Consider the following 17,550-nt stretch of genomic DNA (forward strand, 5'->3'; position numbering starts at 1 on the left):
GCTCCACTTAATCCACACTTCTGTGAAAAGACCACTGCCATTTGTATAATAATTAAAGTCGCTATGAGATGCCAACAGCAAAATGATGGGATAAGGAAGTTTTAGTATTATCTTCATAAACCCAGATGTAATGGTACCTTAGATTGCATAGTTTGTTAAAATGGCTTGGCTTTCCCACTTTGGGGTACTGGTCCTTAATTTGAAGCTGTAAATTAGCAATATGGCTTGCTTTAGTTTAAGCAGATGACAGGCAAGTGCACCTTAACTATTACCATGCCCGCAGCACAATTTGTTCACTACATAATTTTAAAAGTAAGAGAAAGAAGCATAAGGTGGTTTTGCTTAAAAACTTCAGAACTTCTGAGGAGAACCTTAAAGGTTGTAGTACAAAAGAAGAGGCAAACTTCCACGGACAGATACACAAGTCCAATACTAAAATCCAGAAAGCTGCAATGAAACACAAGATGTAACATCGGTGATCAATCACCTCTGATCTACAATTCGGAGAAGGTTTTCTACAAAAAGCAAAAATCAGCAGCATCTAAGTATTTCCCTACTGGAAGCCCAGCCAGATTAAGTATCACCATGCTTTTATCAGATGTCATAATTTCAGATGCAAGACTGAATTCATAACTTCTGATAGCTACACCTCAAGGAGATGAAAACTCAAAATGCAAAATTCACAACTTGGATATACAGGCAGTCTAGGGAACAGGAAGCTACCTTCTTAAATCTAAATGAGCAACAAAAACCACGTGCTTTAATCCAAGTTCAAGGTAAAGTTAGCTATTAAAATTAGTTATTTGCTCCTTTATAAATGGTTATGTTGATTTACATATGCATACTACAAATGAATTATCTGTAGATGTTTAGCACCATTATGGCTAAATTAGATGCGTGTTATGTGACACACTAAATAGCCTAATTGGTATTACTTAAAATTACCCTTTCCCCCACATACCAGACAATTATCTTAATACCAAATGGCTGGCTGGCTGAATAAAAGATAAAAGTTAGTTTTGCGGGCATAATTTTCAGTGTTTTGAGTACTCATTTTTCAGCAAGCTAATGTTTAAAAGCTGTAGTCTTTCCATCAGGACGATTAGAAGTGCAGTTAGGAACATAAACATGCAGAATACGTATATTGCCTTACCTGGATTGTCTACCTACATGGGAGTTCTTGCTCTCTCCCCTCCCTTAATTGCTGGACTGCTGCCCTCCCTGAGAGTGGCTGTATCTCTTAGATGTAGCATGATACTGTACCTTCAGTGCTTCGGCACCAAGTATGAATTTAGCTTGGGTTGATGTTGTCATTGAATAACCTTCAGGGTGTTCTTTTAAGGCATTACCTTTATATGTTATCTTCTTCAGGTGTGTTCTTGGTACATTTCAGCTTCCTTATCCAGATGCAGACAGGCTGACATGGGCTAAGCAGCTGCAAATCATCTCACAAAGATACCTAAATACCAAATGTCTGAATACATACCCATGTATCTTTGGCCTTGTCACCAGCAGTGGCAGCTTCCAAATCATTTCAGAAGGTAACAGTGCATTTTGATTATGTCCCCCATCTATTTATCACTATTCAAGTGACAAACTGTGCACATACCATTAGCAGGCAAGTTTGTGTTTTCAAAATGGAAAACTGTAAAAGAGAGATCCTAAACTAAGTGAAACTTCTCCTTTGGGGATAATTTGTCCCTTTTACAAATTTTTTTATATAAGTATCATCCTAATTCATTATAATGCTTTTCTGTGCCATGTTATTTAAAATACATGCATCTTAAAAAGCCCAACTGAATTTTAGGCAGAACTATAATAATGAGTCTTAGAACACTTGTTTCTACAGAAACTGTTAACTATGAAAATTAATTGTTATAATTTTTTCCACTAGACATACAGAAAATCAACATATACGTAAAAGTATATGCAACCTGCATACATGTACTCCTTATTATGTAAGTTAGCTCTTCATCCAAATGATCTGGAGAACAGGAGATCAGAAAGGAATGAACTATGTTACTTGAAGGACAACCAAGGCAAGAAATCAAGAGAAGGGTCCTCCCACCACTTACCTTCCTCCCCCAGAAAACAAATTTTAAGCGACTCCTATAAAATAAAATCTCAGTAAAGTTGATTTGGGGGCAACAAACTCCCAGCACCATGCATTTCCATCTACACGCATCTACACTCAGGGGTGTGTAATACTGTATTTTCTTGCATACGAAACACCTCCAAATAAGATGCACATTTTATTTTGGGAAGCTAGAATTGGGGAGGGAAAAAAGTTTTTACTAGTCATACTACATTCTGGCTACATGGAATAAGGACAGACTATTTGTCAGCATCACTTGCCCTCTCTTTCCTGCACAGCTAAAAGCTGCTTCCAATTCAGCAGTGGCTACAACAGACTTAAACCTCTAGCTTTGGGCTAAGCAGAAGACTCTGCCCCTCTTCCATGCAGCCAGGAGGGAACCAGCCCTTGGCAGCCATTCCAGTTTCCCATGCCTCCATTCTGGTCTCAGAAATCATTTTAATCACTTAAAACCCACAGCCCACTGCTGTAGCAGTGGATGCGTGGGAGGGGTAAAGAAGAGGAGGTCCCTTCCAACCTTCATTTTCTATGATTCTATACTTGGAAAATTATAACATTGATATATTTTCCATATAGAAAATCCCGTTACAGGGGAGGCACGAGGAGGGGGGCTTAAATTCAGGATAATCTTAGATATTTGAGTAAATATAATAAGATGAGAATATGGTCATTAATGAATCCTAGAAGTTCCAATTTTGCATTTCGTTTCTCTCTCAACCTTTTGTTCCATATTTATTGAAGAACCCTTCTTAATCTCCAAGTGTTTGAGCTATCAATGTTATTTGGTTTACTTGACTTTCAAGTAAATCAGAGTTCAAATCAATGCCAAACATAAGCTTTCCTTTAAACAAAGCAAATCCTAACATGAACCGCCTGTAAACCATTGTAAGGCTGTGTGGGATAACTGCATGCTCATCAGTCCCAGGTATTTTTGGGGAAGACCAAGTTCGTGTTCTAAATCAGCGGGGGTGAAGACTAATGAACACGCTCAAGTGTCCTAACAGGTTCTCAGACTCGTCCAAATAGTTTGTATCAACGCAGCTAAAGTTACTGTGCACAGTGCTGGTCAGTGCAGAATTTAAATGCAAAGTAGTGGGCAAAAATGGTGCAAAGGGAAATAAAGTTGCAGATTTCTGTCATACAATTCAAGTTTATTCCATTCGTTCTTGCAACACAAACTTAAAAATACAATATTGTTTAGCATTCTGATGTCTATGAACCATGATAATGATAAACACAACTGTGTCAAAGTAGTTACACTGCTGAAAAGAGGAAGTCAAATATCAAAATGCACAAAGCACTAATTTCTTCCATCACTGCGTAGAAAGATATGATTGTTTCTCCATTTACAAAATATAATTAAGACAGTTCATTTTGCAATTCTGCATGCAACACTGCAATTGCCTGAGCTGGGACACTCCACTCTTACTAGCCTCTTCATTGATGAATTAATGCATTGAATGTGGCATTAAAAAAGGGGGAAAAAGGAGTGCTCCATTTAAAGCTCAAGCATTTTTCTTCAAATGAGGAAGACTGGCAAGGGATAAGAACTCCAAAATTTTAAAACTCTTCTGACCTCATTTGAAAGGGAAAAAGATAACACTGTAACAGGAAGAAGAGATTATGTTTGATTACTCTAGTGACCTTGTATAAATGTTTACCGTTTGATAATTTAGCTCATTTAATGGTTAGTCACAAATGTAGGTAGTTGCCTATTTTTTCTTCCTAATTTAAAGAGAAGCTGAATGAATAAATTCAGCTTTTAAATACAAAATTTTCAAAATAGAAAGATTAAAATGTTTAATTTTCTTAAAATTCCAGACAAAGGGGAAAAAAGTGACAACCATGTGTAGTGCAAAGCAGCAAACAATTTTTTAGTAAAAAATATTAAACACCATCCTTTATATATTCTGGCAAGGCAGACTGGATTCATACAATAGCCAGATTAAATACTTATCTTGTTAATGTCCGTTTTGCATTTTTCTCAAGTGAAATAGATTAAGAAAAACAAAATGTATTTATGTTACTGTTGAAACAGAAGGCAAAATTAGCCTCCACTATACCACCACAATCAATATAAAGATTCAAACTGCCCAGTACTACAGGGAAAAGAGGGGGGAAAAGGAGAGAGGAAGAAAAAAAAAAAAAAAGATGACAGCAAGATGTGTATGATCACCAGATAACTTACTGAAACTGAATCACTACAAACAACTTGAAAACTGAAGTTTTCAACATGAGAAAAAAAATTAAAGCATCTCAACTAGCATTTCAATATCTATTTAATAGCATAAAACAGAGACTGGTTAATTTCAACAGAATTCAATACTTGTGGTAGCTTAAATTCAAACACACCTCACAAGTTACACTATTGCAATGACTCAACAGTCCAGCATTGACTAGGGACAGAGGATTACAAAGTTCTCTTTATTTAAAGACTTGTAAAACCATTAACCAAATGTGCTTCTGCTTGTCAGCTGCTCATTGACTGATTACAATTTTTAACCACTGATTTCCAATCTCCCCATTCTTTCTTGCTAACCATAACTGAAAAGCATCAATAATTGCACAGTACAGTTCTTTATTGGACAAAAAGATTGTATTCTTGATTGTTTTATCTTTTGAGGGATGCTGCATGTGTATCAACCTATATAATTCTCATTTTACAATTTAAAATGTAGCTGTTTGTAACTGAGGTACATTCAGTATCATCATCATCATCATGGTTATAACTGAAAACAACTCAGTATATAATTTATGTGGGGGGCATCAATCAATCACCAAAGCACAATATTGAAAGTTAGCTGAGAACTGTTCAACTTCAGATATTTTCTTGCTTTGTTTATACATTCTGCATGAAACAAAAAACACATTATACATTTTTCTATTATCAGAATGCTAGAAAACTGCACATGCTGGTATCCCAAGAATAGACAGATTATGGTGTCAATATACATTTGATGGATTGATTTTCTTGTTAGAAAAGCCATTCTGCATTCTTTGGGTGAGTTGGTATGTCTAATGCCAATTCAAAAATGAAAAATCAAAATTTCTGATGTTCCCAAGATATTAATTAAGAATTCCTTGGTCACAATTTTAAAATCCTCCCCAATGTGACTTGAAGTCCTAGTGCTATAATATTTACGAGTACAGTATGTGTCATCTGAAAACTGTATATGCTTGCAGCATCCTGAAGGTGTAGGGATGCAAGTAGGAACTTTCAGAAGAACCTTCCCTTGAGGAAAGAATGAAATTAAAAACTGTCCTTTTGGTTAACAAGTGATGAAGAATCTGAGCAAACTTCATGTTAATTAAAAAAAAACCAAACTGTTCTATGGTGTAGTTACAAGTTTCAATATAAATTTGCTTTTAAGTCTTCCTTTTCCTACTGTTGAACTTAGAAAGTTTTTCATATGCAATGTCTTTTTTTGAAACTTTAGTAGAAAAAGTTTAGAAATATTGATATTTATGTCTGCTGACAATATTTAAATAATACCAGCAGCAATCTAAGTCTGAATCATTAAGTAGCAGAGAAATTATCCCCGAGTACCAGATGGGCCTGAAGTTTTCACCAGGTGCCTCTCTCTATATAATTTTCATGTTAACATGGTGAACAACAGAATTCCATCTGACATCTTAAAAAGGATTAACTACAAGTGACATTTTCAAATACATCCAAAAGCTTTACATATTACAAATTTAACAAATCTGGTCTGGACTAGAAGACACGAACAGGAGAGAAAACTCCAAGTTTATCTTGGCAGATCTTTTGGAGTTTAACAAGGCCTTGCCTGAACTGGTCTTTGCTGGTTAAAAATCAAGAATCAATGAAAAAACAAAACAAAACTCAGTGTGACTTTCAGTTAGTCAACATGAAGACTGTTCCATTAATATCAGAAAACTTCAGTACTGCAACATATTAAGGCAGAGGGATGAAGCTACCCTTCAAGGAGATACAAGCAACCCAACTGCCTTGATTACTACAAAGCTATATCATGGCAGGAGACACTAATAGTATTGGACTACTGTCTCCTGAAATCCTAATGGAAAAGAACACAAACCGTATTTTCATCTCAATGGTTCTTTAACACAAAGTGTTAAAGATCATGTTCTTTTTTCTCCCCCTCCATAAAGTTCAGTTCTACTAGAAAATGGAGAAAGAAGATTGTGCATCAGAAAAAAAATTCTAGAGGAACACTGATTACATAGGTTTCTACTCTCCCGAAACACCGATTATTTTTTTTTGGATAGAGGCTAACTAGTCCAAATTATAAACATTACTTCCCCTCCCTCCCCCCAAAGGATTTAGCTGAAGAAGCTGGAAGATACAAAGAGTGACAGACAGGCAGCAGTGTGAGGCCACAGGAGAGACATTAGAGATATCAGTCCATCCATCACTGAAGAAGAGCTTTGATTGCCTGGTTGTCAGTGGCTTCAGAGGCAGTTAGTCCATCTGGCCCTTTCACACTCTTATCAGCACCCTGTAAAGACATGATGGAAAAAAAGAGGTTATTTTATATAGAAGGCTACATTGTAGTACTGGCACTTCGAGGCGTTCTGACATAATAAGTATTTACCTTAGACATATTTGGAACAATGCAACATATTGCTAATATTTTCTCTATGTCCAGTATATTTCTCAAATATACACTTGGTTCCATAGTTAAATTAATTCAATTTTCTTAGGTTTTTGAAGTACATTATAGTACTTAAGGCACACCAAAATCATTGTATGCCATTTAAAGTGGGGAAACAATTTCAAGAATCACATTTTAAAAAGTGAGGACTATTTACTAGGCTAGTACATTGGCTTTAATTTAATGTTCTTTTATCTTACAGTGAAAAAAAAAAATCATAAAATCTGTACAAACAGCAAGATTTTTTTTCCTGTATTGAAGGACAATATTTTAAGTGCATGTCAGTCTCAGAGGATCAGTCAAAATGGGAACAGTGATATGAAGCAACGAAGACTACCATTATGATCAGACTCAAAGTTTTGCACACCAATACTTAAATTTTAATTAAACAATTGATGATGCTCATATTGGTTTTACAAGACTATTCACTTTTCTTAAATTTTGCAGAGAGAAAAAACGATCAATGGGAAGAAAGGGCAGGAGGTACATGTGGAGGGATGGGAAGGATGAAGAGAGGGAGAATTCCACAGGAATGATATTTATGGATAAAGATATGCATTAAACTGTGCCAGGCTCATCACTTCCGTGCTAGGAGCAGGGGAGAGACGGAGGCTGTGCTGTCTCCATCCCCTCCCCCACCACCCGCTCTGAGGCATGGGTGCACATGCCCATGCAGAGCTGATGCTGGAGCCCGGTACAGCTGTTTGGAGCCTCCTGGCTGCAGCCAGCCCCAGCTTGCAGGAGCTACTGCTAGCTAGGATCCCGGGCTGCCACCAGCAGGAAGCTCAGATGCTGCAAGCCCTGCTGGGAGCAGCCTGGGCTCCATTGCTGGCAGCAGCTACCCGGAGACAGAGCTGGCCGTGGCGTGCCAGGCAAAATGGCCTCGTGTATCATGCTCGACATGCGTGCCGGGGTTACCGACCCGTTTTAGAAGGTTGTGTTCGTTAAATCAATACTCAGAAAAAAGTGGCAAACAAATATTTAGTGATGGAAATATCCACTACCCTGAGAGAAAGACGCAATCACAGATTCATAGATGTTAGGGTTGGAAGGGACCTCAATAGATCATCGAGTATGACCCCCTGCATAGGCTGGAAAGAGTGCTGGGTTCAGATGACCCCAGCCAGATGCCCGTCCTCTTGAAGACCCCCAGGGTAGGGGACAGCACCACCTCCCCTGGGAGCCCATTCCAGATTTTGGCCATTAACTGTGAAGAAGTTCCTCCTAATGTCCAGTCTAAATCTGCTCTCTGCTGGTTTATGGCCATTATTTCTTGTGACCCAAGGGGCACCTTGGTGAGTAGAGTCTCACCTATTCCCTTCTGTGCCCCCATGATGAATTTATAGGCAGCCACAAGGTCGCCTCTCAACCTTCTCTTGCGGAGGCTGAAGAGGTTCAGGTGCCATAGTCTCTCCTCGTAGGGCTTGGCCTGCAAGCCCTTAACCATGCAAGTCGTCCTTCTCTGGACCTTCTCCAGGTTATCCACATTCCTTGAACTGTGGCGCCCAAAACTGCACACAGTATTCCAACTGCGGTCTGACCACTGCCCGATAGAGGGGAAGTATCACCTCCTTGGTTCTGTTTGTCATGCATCTGTCACAAAGAGTACCTACCGTTTCTTTTACTGGTGTTGAATGACTATTTGTACTGTCTAGTCCAGTGTACTTGGAGATTAGAAGCTGCATGCAAACTGATAACGCTTAAAAGTTTGTTTTCCTTTAAGATTTTATATTATGAAAAAGCCTTAAAGCAGCCTAAGTAAAATTTGAATATCTGGACTGTTCAGCAAGTGATTTGTGAATTTTGTTCCTGCACTTAAGCTTAAAAAGACAACATAATACTGAAGCTAGCACAAAGCTTGACTATGTAAAAAGAGACGCCCATAAGCTTTAACATACTGAAATCAGAATTTCAGCATTATCACTTAAGTGATGCTTATTTGTACTTAAAGACTATATTGAACATGGGGGGGGGGGAGTTTTGCCATCTGCAACTTTTTTTTCTAGAAAAAACAGCATTTAGAAGTTAATGTGTTAGTGCTATTTTAAATGTGTGTTCTATGCAATTCTATAATTAGATTAAGAATTTACAAGACTGATTACACCAATTTTTAAAAAAAGGCTTTATAGTTGAGTGCATAAAGTAAGGCTGTTTCTAGAATTGAACTCAGAGGTTTAGCACAATGCTATACTTACAAAATAAGTCCCATCATTGAGGGGATGTGGGGAGAAGAAACTAACTCCTGGAAGCCTTCAATACAAGGTGTACCTCCTTGTCAAGACAAGTCACAGGAGACAGAAAATCCTAAACAAATTTAAATTCAAGTTGCCAAGGTAACTCCAAGTATTTGCAGCCTATATTATAGAAACTCTTACAAAATCACTTCTTGAAAACAGTGTAATGAACTTGATGTAAAAGACCAAGTACTAGATGCGACTTGTATGGTTAAGTACTAGATGCTAAATCTACATGTATTTTGAGCTAAAACATGAAGAGAAATGAAGCAGTCTGCCTGCAGACAGGGCCAAAGTTTAACTATTTAATTCTGGCCCTAACAAATTTACATGTCCTCAAGCATGCCTCAGATGTCAGATTTTCAGGGTCAGAAGGGACCTCAGAGTTCAACCCCCTGCCTTGGGCAGGAAAGAGTGTTGGGATCAGATGAGCCCAGCCAGATGTTTATCCAGTCTCTTCTTAAAGACCTCCAAGGTAGGGGAGAGGCACCACCTCCCTGGGGAGCCCATTCTAGATTCTGGTAATCCTTAACAAAGAAGTTCTAAATAGGCTCTGCCAGTTTGTGGCCATTGTTTTTAGTTACTCCAAGAGGCGCCTTGGTAAACAGAACATCTCCTATTCCTTGCTCCTTCCCCACCCCCAAAAAAATAAATTTGTAGACAGCCACCAAATCCCCTCTCAGCCTTCTCTTGTGGAAGCTAAAGAGATCTAGGTCCCTCAACCTCTCCTCATAGGACATTATCCTGCAGGCCCCAGATCAAACAAGTGACCCTCCTCTGGACCCTCTCAAGGTTATCCACATTCCTCTTCAAGTGCAGCACCCAAAACAGAATGTAGTACTCCAGCAGTGGCCTCACTAGTGATGCACAGAAGGTAAGTATGTACAGACCTAGGGAAGTGATGATGCAGCTATTCATGAATGATAGAGTGTGGTTAGCTCTACTGATCACTTTGTCACATTGGAGTCAACTATGACTCAGAGATCCCTTCTGCTGCTGTGCGGCTTAGAAAGTCATCCCCCAACCTGTAGGTGTGTTAGCAAATCCTTCTCCCTAGGTGCGGTACTCTGTACTTATCCTTGTTAAACTGCATCCTGTTTTGTTCTGCCCAGCTTTTTTTTTTCCAGTTTGTCCAAATCTACCAGAGTCCACTCCCTGTCCACCAGTGTGTCTGCTTTGCCCCATAAATTTGTGTCACCTGCAAATCTGAACTATGCCCTTGTGATGAAAGAGTTCATGTTGTAGAGATTCTGGCAGTACTTACCAGCTGGCTTCTAAGGCAGAAATGGTTTAACATTTATATATCATTTCAAACATTAAAACAGACTACTGAAATTTACCTCCCCATCAACTGTGGTTTATGCAAGAACATTAATATGCACTTCAGAGAGAAGAGGCCTACATTTCCTACTGAGTTGCAAATAAAGAAGGCTGGTTAAAACACCATCTGCATAATCATCCCAGCTTAGCGTAGAACCAAACAGGACCTAGGTACTTTGGTCACTACAAGCTATCCACTGCCTTCAATGAACAGCGGTGACATCTTTTCTAGTTCTTTAAAGTATGCTGGTTCTTCCACAAACATTACTGTAACAATGGGTGTGCAAGTAGAGCATGAGTTGTGAGGTAGGTGGATATAGGGGAAACTAAAGGAGCTGGGATCCAGCCCACATTCTTCATTTTCACTGCAGGTGGGCAGAGTAGTAGTGGCAGCACAGGAGAAGAACATGCGTGTTGAACAGCAAAAAGGGGTGGGGGTGACATCTCCCTAGCAACAGAGCCTCTGGCCACTGCTCCTTCACCACACATTGCCACATTAACCTGTTGGAATGCCTGTATCAGAAGCAATGGCAGAGAATGCATCAGTGTTATTAGCTGCTACTTACACATTGAGAACAATGGGAGATTGTGTGGATCCCTAAGCGACCCTCACAGACATCAGTCTTTGAAAAGGTGCTGATGCCTTTGAAAGAAATAAAACCACTATTCAGTTTCATTGGAAGGAATCAACTGGAACTGCACAGGGTATTGCTATGTCTGTCAGATGGGTCTGCAGTACCCTGCTGCCTGTACAAAGAGCCATAGAAAAGTTGAGCAATAACCTAGAGGAAGTATGGGTTGGATGAGTGGACTGTAAGATGGACAGAAAGCTAGCTGAATAGTCAGGCTCAAAAAGCAGAGGCGGGCAATTATTTTGGGCAGAGAGCCACTTACTGAGTTTTGGCAAACAATCAAGGGCCACATAAAACAGGCAGCCCAGAGCAGATAAATATTAATTTTTTAAATTTTTTTAGGGGCCCCACAGGCCAGATACAATGGCCTGGGGGGCCACATCCAGCCCCTGGGCTGCATTTTGCCCACCCCTGCTCAAAAGGGTAGTACTCAACAGCTCAATGTCTAGTTCACAGACAGGATCAAGCAGAGTGGCCCAGAGGTTGGTCCTGGGGCCAGTTTTGTTCAATATCTTCATCATGGGGTAGAATGCATCCTTAGCAAGTCTGCAGATGACACCAAGTGGGGTTGGTTGGAGTAGTTGATAATGCTGGAGGGTAAGGCTAGGATTCAGAGAGACCTTGACAAGTTGGTGGACTGGACCAAATGAAAATCTCAAAGTTCAAAGTCCTGCATTTAGGACAGAACAATGCCATGCACTACTACAGAGTGGAGACAGACTGGCTGGGCAGCAACTCAGTGGAAAAAAGGGCCATGCAGTGAATGAGAAATTGAATGAGGCCAAAAAAAGTGTCCTTGTTGCAAAGAAAGCTAACAATATACTGGGCTGCATTAGTAGGAGCATTGTCAGCAGACCAAGGGAAGTGATTATTCCCCTCAACTCAGCCCTGGTGAAGCCATATGTGGAGTGCTGTGTTCAGCTTTGGGCCCCCCAGTTCAGAAAGAATACAGAAAAATTGGAGAGAGTTCAGAAGAGGACAACAAAAATGGTTAGGGGACTGGGGAATACGACTTCTGAGGAAAAGCTGAGGGAACTGGGCTTATTTGGTCTAAAGAAGAGGAGACAGAGGGGATTTAAAAGCAGACTTCAACTACCTGAAAGGGGCTTCAAAGATGGAGCTGGAATGCACTCAGTGGTGGCAGATGACAGAACAAGGAGCAATGGTCTCAAGTTGCAGCAAGGGAAGTTTAGGCTGGATACCAGGAAAAGCCTTCTCACTAGGATAATAGTAAAGCACTAGACACTACTCAGAGGCTACAGAATCTCCATCCTTGGAAGTTTTTAATATCCAGGTAGACAAAGCCTTGGCTAGGATGATCTAGTTGGGGCTGGTCCTGCTTTGAGCAAGGGGTTGGATTAGATTGACCTCCTGAGGTCCCTTCCAACCCTCATTTTCTATTTCTATAAATAAGAGCTTGGACATTTTGTCTGTGCCAATGGCTTAGAATGTGCTGTGCCTGAAGCTAAACCCTGATATATGCCCACCGGTTTAGCATATTACATATTGTTCATGTTTGGAAGTGAATTATGCAACTGCTTAAACAAATTTCTTATCATTAGTGTATTTTTTTTTTTTTAAAGTGTTCCCAAAAAAACACAGACAGCCCCCAGGGGATGCTGATCATGAAAAATGTTTTAGAAAGTATTGCAAGAATTATTAAGAGAGATACAATTCATTTTTTCTGTTGTACAATTAACTTTAATACCACTTCAAAAAAGAATGTCTAGCTTAGTACCTATACTATGTAAAATAAGTTCATCTACAATACTAACATTCTTGGTATACAGTAACTGCTCCTGCCCAAGTGCCTTCCACTAATTACGTATGTACAAGTTCTTTAATGGCCGTAAGAAAACCACAAAGCTTGTACGTATAAATGTACACTTCTTTTAAATATACACTGAGAACATTTTTGCAGTAACAATCAAGTGGATGTTTTTTGTTTGTTTTTAAATTAAGTATTTAACCTCACAGTAACATATGTTGCCACATTAGACTGAAATCAGGGTGATCTGTACAAACACCTGAGGATGATGATGCAGCTCTCCTCTTTCTTGTAAAACTGTGGAGCAGCTCTAAATGACAAAAACTGAACTCTGAAGCAGCTGTTTGGTCTCCTTTTGTCTATTTAGATTAAATGGAATCCCAGGAGAAGCGTGGGTGAGTGATGATGCCTACCAACTCCTCAGTGTGGAAGGATGCATTTCTACCAATTGTTCCACCTTAAGTCTGTGGGAAAGCATAGCACTTTCATAGGGATTTGCCAGAAACATGATGATTGCTGTTGTGCACAGAACCCTCAATATTTCACAGTGCATTTCCTAACCCACCACTCAAAGTAAACTGTCCCTCGCCCCGCCCTTTTTTTTGGTCCAGTTCCAATTCCCCAAACTAAACTGGTCACTCTCTTCTTTCAGCTTGTCCTCCTGAAGCCACACATGCTTTCTACATTTAATGAAAACTAACAAGTTGATTCGTAGTGCGGTCTCATCCATGCAGACCACATGGAATTTAAAACTTTTAAAGAACTAAGACAAGTTTGTGACAGAACCCCACTGCACCCTTAAAAGGATCCTGCATCACCTGCTTCTAAAAATATATACAACAGCAATGGACTAAGTAACAATCCATCTCAAACTCAAGCTTAACAAAAATCCCCAAGCAATTAGAAATGGTAGCAAGGAGTCAAATGTACTTGTCAGTTTACACATGTGCACTTCATAATCAGTGCAATATTCTTTATATACTAACAGAACTAGAGATAATTTACAGAGCGCATCCTAGATAAGTGTCAACTGCAAAGGAGTTGTTAAAAAATTGCCAATAGAAGGTTATTTTTAACACTTTAATTTGAAAATGAAGTTTCATAGGTAATACCATCTTTTCCTGCATACAACACTCCTCTTTCCCACTCCCCCCCCCCTCCAATCAGCTGCTGGACACTGAAGTGCATATTACATGTAGGAAAAATACAGTAAAAGCAGTTTCTGCTGCTTCCCTGGCAAAAGCAAGAAGTGAAACTAAAGTCTGCATGCAAGGACAGAGAGCAGAACGAGCCAGCTTAGCTCTCTACCTGCTGCTACTCAGTTGCTGGCTACAAGGAAAAAAGATTTTTCTTTTCATTCTCGCTTTCAAAATGAAGGTGTGTATTTTATTCCATGACACTATGTGCAAGAAAATACAATGTACTGCTTGCCACAAAGATCTTCCAGTACCAGAAAAAGGGAGAACTGATTCAATAGATTAGTCTCTCTTTCAACCAAATAGGACAAATCACTCATTCACTACTGAGATATAAGTTAGTTCTCATCCCAGAAATTGCTCTGAATTTCATATCAGCTTCTCACATTTTAACTTCAAGCTTTGTAACATTTACATTACTACCCAGTTTTATTAATGAGGCCACTATTTAGCTTTTTGCTAAATTAAGAGCTTTTTTTCCCCTTACATATAATTCTCTTCCAAATTATAATGACAATTTAGAGCTCTTCTAGAGCCCATCATGAAACAGTGGAATTCAGCAACTTCACTAATGAGAGAGGTAGATAGGAGCTACAACAGTTGCCAAAAGAAAGTAAAGTATCTTTTAAAAATGGAAGTAATTTTGGTAACCCTCATTTTTGTTCTGCACCCAGAAAAGGGCAAATTCTCCTTCCCTCATGCTATTTTTGCCCTTTTAAAGAACAGAAGGGACATAGTTAACTATCCTCCTAATATAATTCTTGCCATTTTTGTCTATTCTGTAATTGCATAGTTACAAATTGAATACAATTACAAATCTAGAGGTGGGAAACAAACTGTTAAAACTCAAAAATTTAACAAGTTTCAAGGACAACTCAATTTCTTACTTTAATATACCCTCTAAAGAATAAATTCTCTTTCCTTCAAGTTCAGATTGCCAACTTTCAGCTGGTTTCATCAGTGCCCATATTTCAGGTGATATCAGCAGGCTTGAAACACCAGAAAGACAACCATGGTCAGAAAACATTTAATGAATCCAATCTGTCAAAATCATGCCAGTAATTGACTACAGCCGATCACAATGATTAGTGTGACAGCAATGTCTGAGAACACTCAATCATCTACAACCTCAACATTTGACACTCTCAAAATACATCTCACTGACTTACTCAGTTTGATATATTACATTGCAAGACAATTTTAGAGGGTTTTTAAAAAGTAAATAAAAAAGAATCTGAAAAGAAAGGCAGTAGGAAGTTTTTGAAGTTTGAGCCCTAAAGGGAAGAAATCCCTCTTTTGATGGAACAAACACTTTAAGGCAGGATGTCAAATGTCCGGTCCATGGAGGTGAGTAATTCAAGCCTGCAAGGCTTTTCTCTGGCCAGATGATTCACTTTAAGATCTTACCCGTCAGGCTGCTTACCGTGTCTCCCAGAGTCATTGCACTGGCATGGCCAGACCCCAGTACCTACAGGTTAATGCTGCTCACCCCTTACCCAAACACAGAATTTCCCTTCATTAACTTTAAAAAAAAAAAAAAATCATGATTTGACAGAAACCAGCAGCAGATCCTTAATCCCAACATGCTAACTGAGCTGACAACAGCAGCTACAGCAGTATTAAACACCTTGGCTGCTAGTGCTGACAGGGGCACAGCAAGAAGTCCCACAAGCTTGCTTCCAGCCTGCCAACTTAAACTACACCCCTGCTTTAAGAGAGAAATCAAGCTGAAAAAGGAAGAAAAAAATGCCAGAAGAGGCAAGAGTCAGGGCTACAACCTTCTGCAACTATGTTAACTGTAATCATATTAACTGGTGATAAACTGTTTCATTTGAATTTTACCAGTGTTACATTTTAGTTTCAACTAATTTAAACAAGGACACTCTGGACAATCTGTTCTCCCCAAACTGAGAGGTTTCAGATCTTGGAAGTCTCTTACTTTAGTGGACCTTGAATACTTCCATACACTTCGTATGTAACTTGAATTAAGTTATGTTCACATGCTTTTACCACTTTCAAAACAGTATTAAAAGCAGGCTGTTCCTAAAAGCAGAAGACAAAGGTGGCTATATACTGCCACAATAAAGTCTGCAGCTAAAAACAAACAAAAAACCCCAAAGAAACAAAAAAACCGACAACCAAAAACCTCTTTAGGATTCACATGCTACAGACAGTCATAGTATAAGGATACTCAGAGTACTGAAAAAAATCTGTATTAGATCTTTGCTTGACGAATCAAGAGGAACCAACCCTGTAACTAAAATAAACAATTGTTTACATACAGATGAGAATGAATTTGATTATTCTATAGTAGTAAAATCAAAATCTGGTAATCTATGTATTTTCTACTTCAAATATATTTACCTTGGTTCTCAAAAAGAAAATCTAAATCAGCTGGGAAGAGGCAAAGGGGGGGGGGGAATATCAATGAGAGAAATAGATTTAAGACCAATTTATCACATGCTTCAAAATATACAAAATCTGACCTAATGAGTTACACTGCTAAATACAGGCTACATTAGAGGAAGTGAAAACAGCTTAAAATTATAAAATTGAGGAAGTTAAATAGCAGTAAACAAAATCAGAAGTGTACAAAAAAATAAATCAGTAAGAGAAAAAAAGAACAAAGTGAAATCTATGGTCAAAGAGGGCTTTCAACATGTAAAAAAGAAAAAAAAGGAGTCTTAACATTGGTATTGATTGCTCTGTTTTCATATGGACATGCTAGACTTGCCCATAATAATGCAGAAAAACAACTGTAACTAAGTACTTCCATTCTATATCTAGGAAAAGATTACTATATAATCTTAAAATGATTAACTATTTCCCCAACAGCAAGCTAGGAGATTAAACAGCAGCTATTAAAATATTTCTCTCAAGAAGTTAGATCTTGCACCCAAGAGTTGAAAAACAAGAGGCCTGAGGAAGTCGTGTTGACTTTCAGTACCCCTCAGAATACCAGGCAAGTCCCCGAGAACTAGGAGAAAGTTAACATGCACTACTGCTTGGAAAAGGTTAACAGATGACCTACATAACTAGAGGCCCACAAGCCTGACATTGATCCCAGGAAAGCTATAATGGACCAGTTGACATAAGACTATTAACTAACTCACTCAAGGAAGGTAATTAATGCAAGAGTTTATGGAAGATTGATTTTACTAAACTTGGGGGGCTGTTTGTTATTATTATGTCAACATGTACTTTTAGGAGCCAGCCTTGTGACAGATTTCTATAAGGAGATGACTTTGATTAATAAAATAAAATGGTATACAAATCAACATATTACAAGTTAAATGGATTTAGTTGTCATTACAAATGCAATTTGTTAAAAAGTACAAGTTTCAAGTAACTGTCAATTGGCTGTTTCTACTGGGATACTGAAGGGATTGGTCTTGGCCTTAGACTGACTTTTACCAATGACTTTGAAAAACAAATAGTAACCGAGAAAGTCTGTATGTAGAGAATGCAACAATTAGGTAGAACAATGAAGAAAGTAGATCACTGATAGAGTGATCAGTATCACCTGGGTAAGCCAGGTACAAAAACCAATTGAATTTACAATACATCCAAATAGAAGTTCATGAATTCTCTGTTCCTAGATGCAAGGATTTTCAGGGTGGGCAACTAACTTTGGTAATACCTCTACATTCAAATTCAGAGCTTATATTCCT

At 38.7% G+C, this 17,550-nt stretch overlaps 1 protein-coding gene across 2 annotated transcripts in view; it reads right to left on the minus strand.

Annotated features, from left to right (window-relative positions):
• Window positions 1-3,227: 3,227 nt before the first annotated feature.
• The window catches only part of MTPN (myotrophin), a 52,713-nt gene continuing 38,390 nt past the window's right edge, over window positions 3,228-17,550 (minus strand). The window contains exons 4-5 of one of the 2 annotated variants that reach the window (XM_019544654.1): window positions 8,925-9,033; window positions 6,484-6,573 (exon numbers count right to left, since the gene is read on the minus strand). In XM_019544654.1, coding sequence (XP_019400199.1) covers window positions 8,965-9,033 — 69 coding nt within the window. In that variant the 3' untranslated portion in view covers window positions 6,484-6,573; window positions 8,925-8,964. Of the gene's footprint in view, window positions 6,574-8,924; window positions 9,034-17,550 lie in introns of both variants that reach the window. The other variant, XM_019544653.1, reaches the window with a different exon arrangement.

This window comes from Crocodylus porosus, unplaced genomic scaffold, assembly GCF_001723895.1.
Source record: "Crocodylus porosus isolate Cpor-Errol unplaced genomic scaffold, CroPor_comp1, whole genome shotgun sequence".
NCBI lineage: Eukaryota > Metazoa > Chordata > Crocodylia > Crocodylidae > Crocodylus > Crocodylus porosus.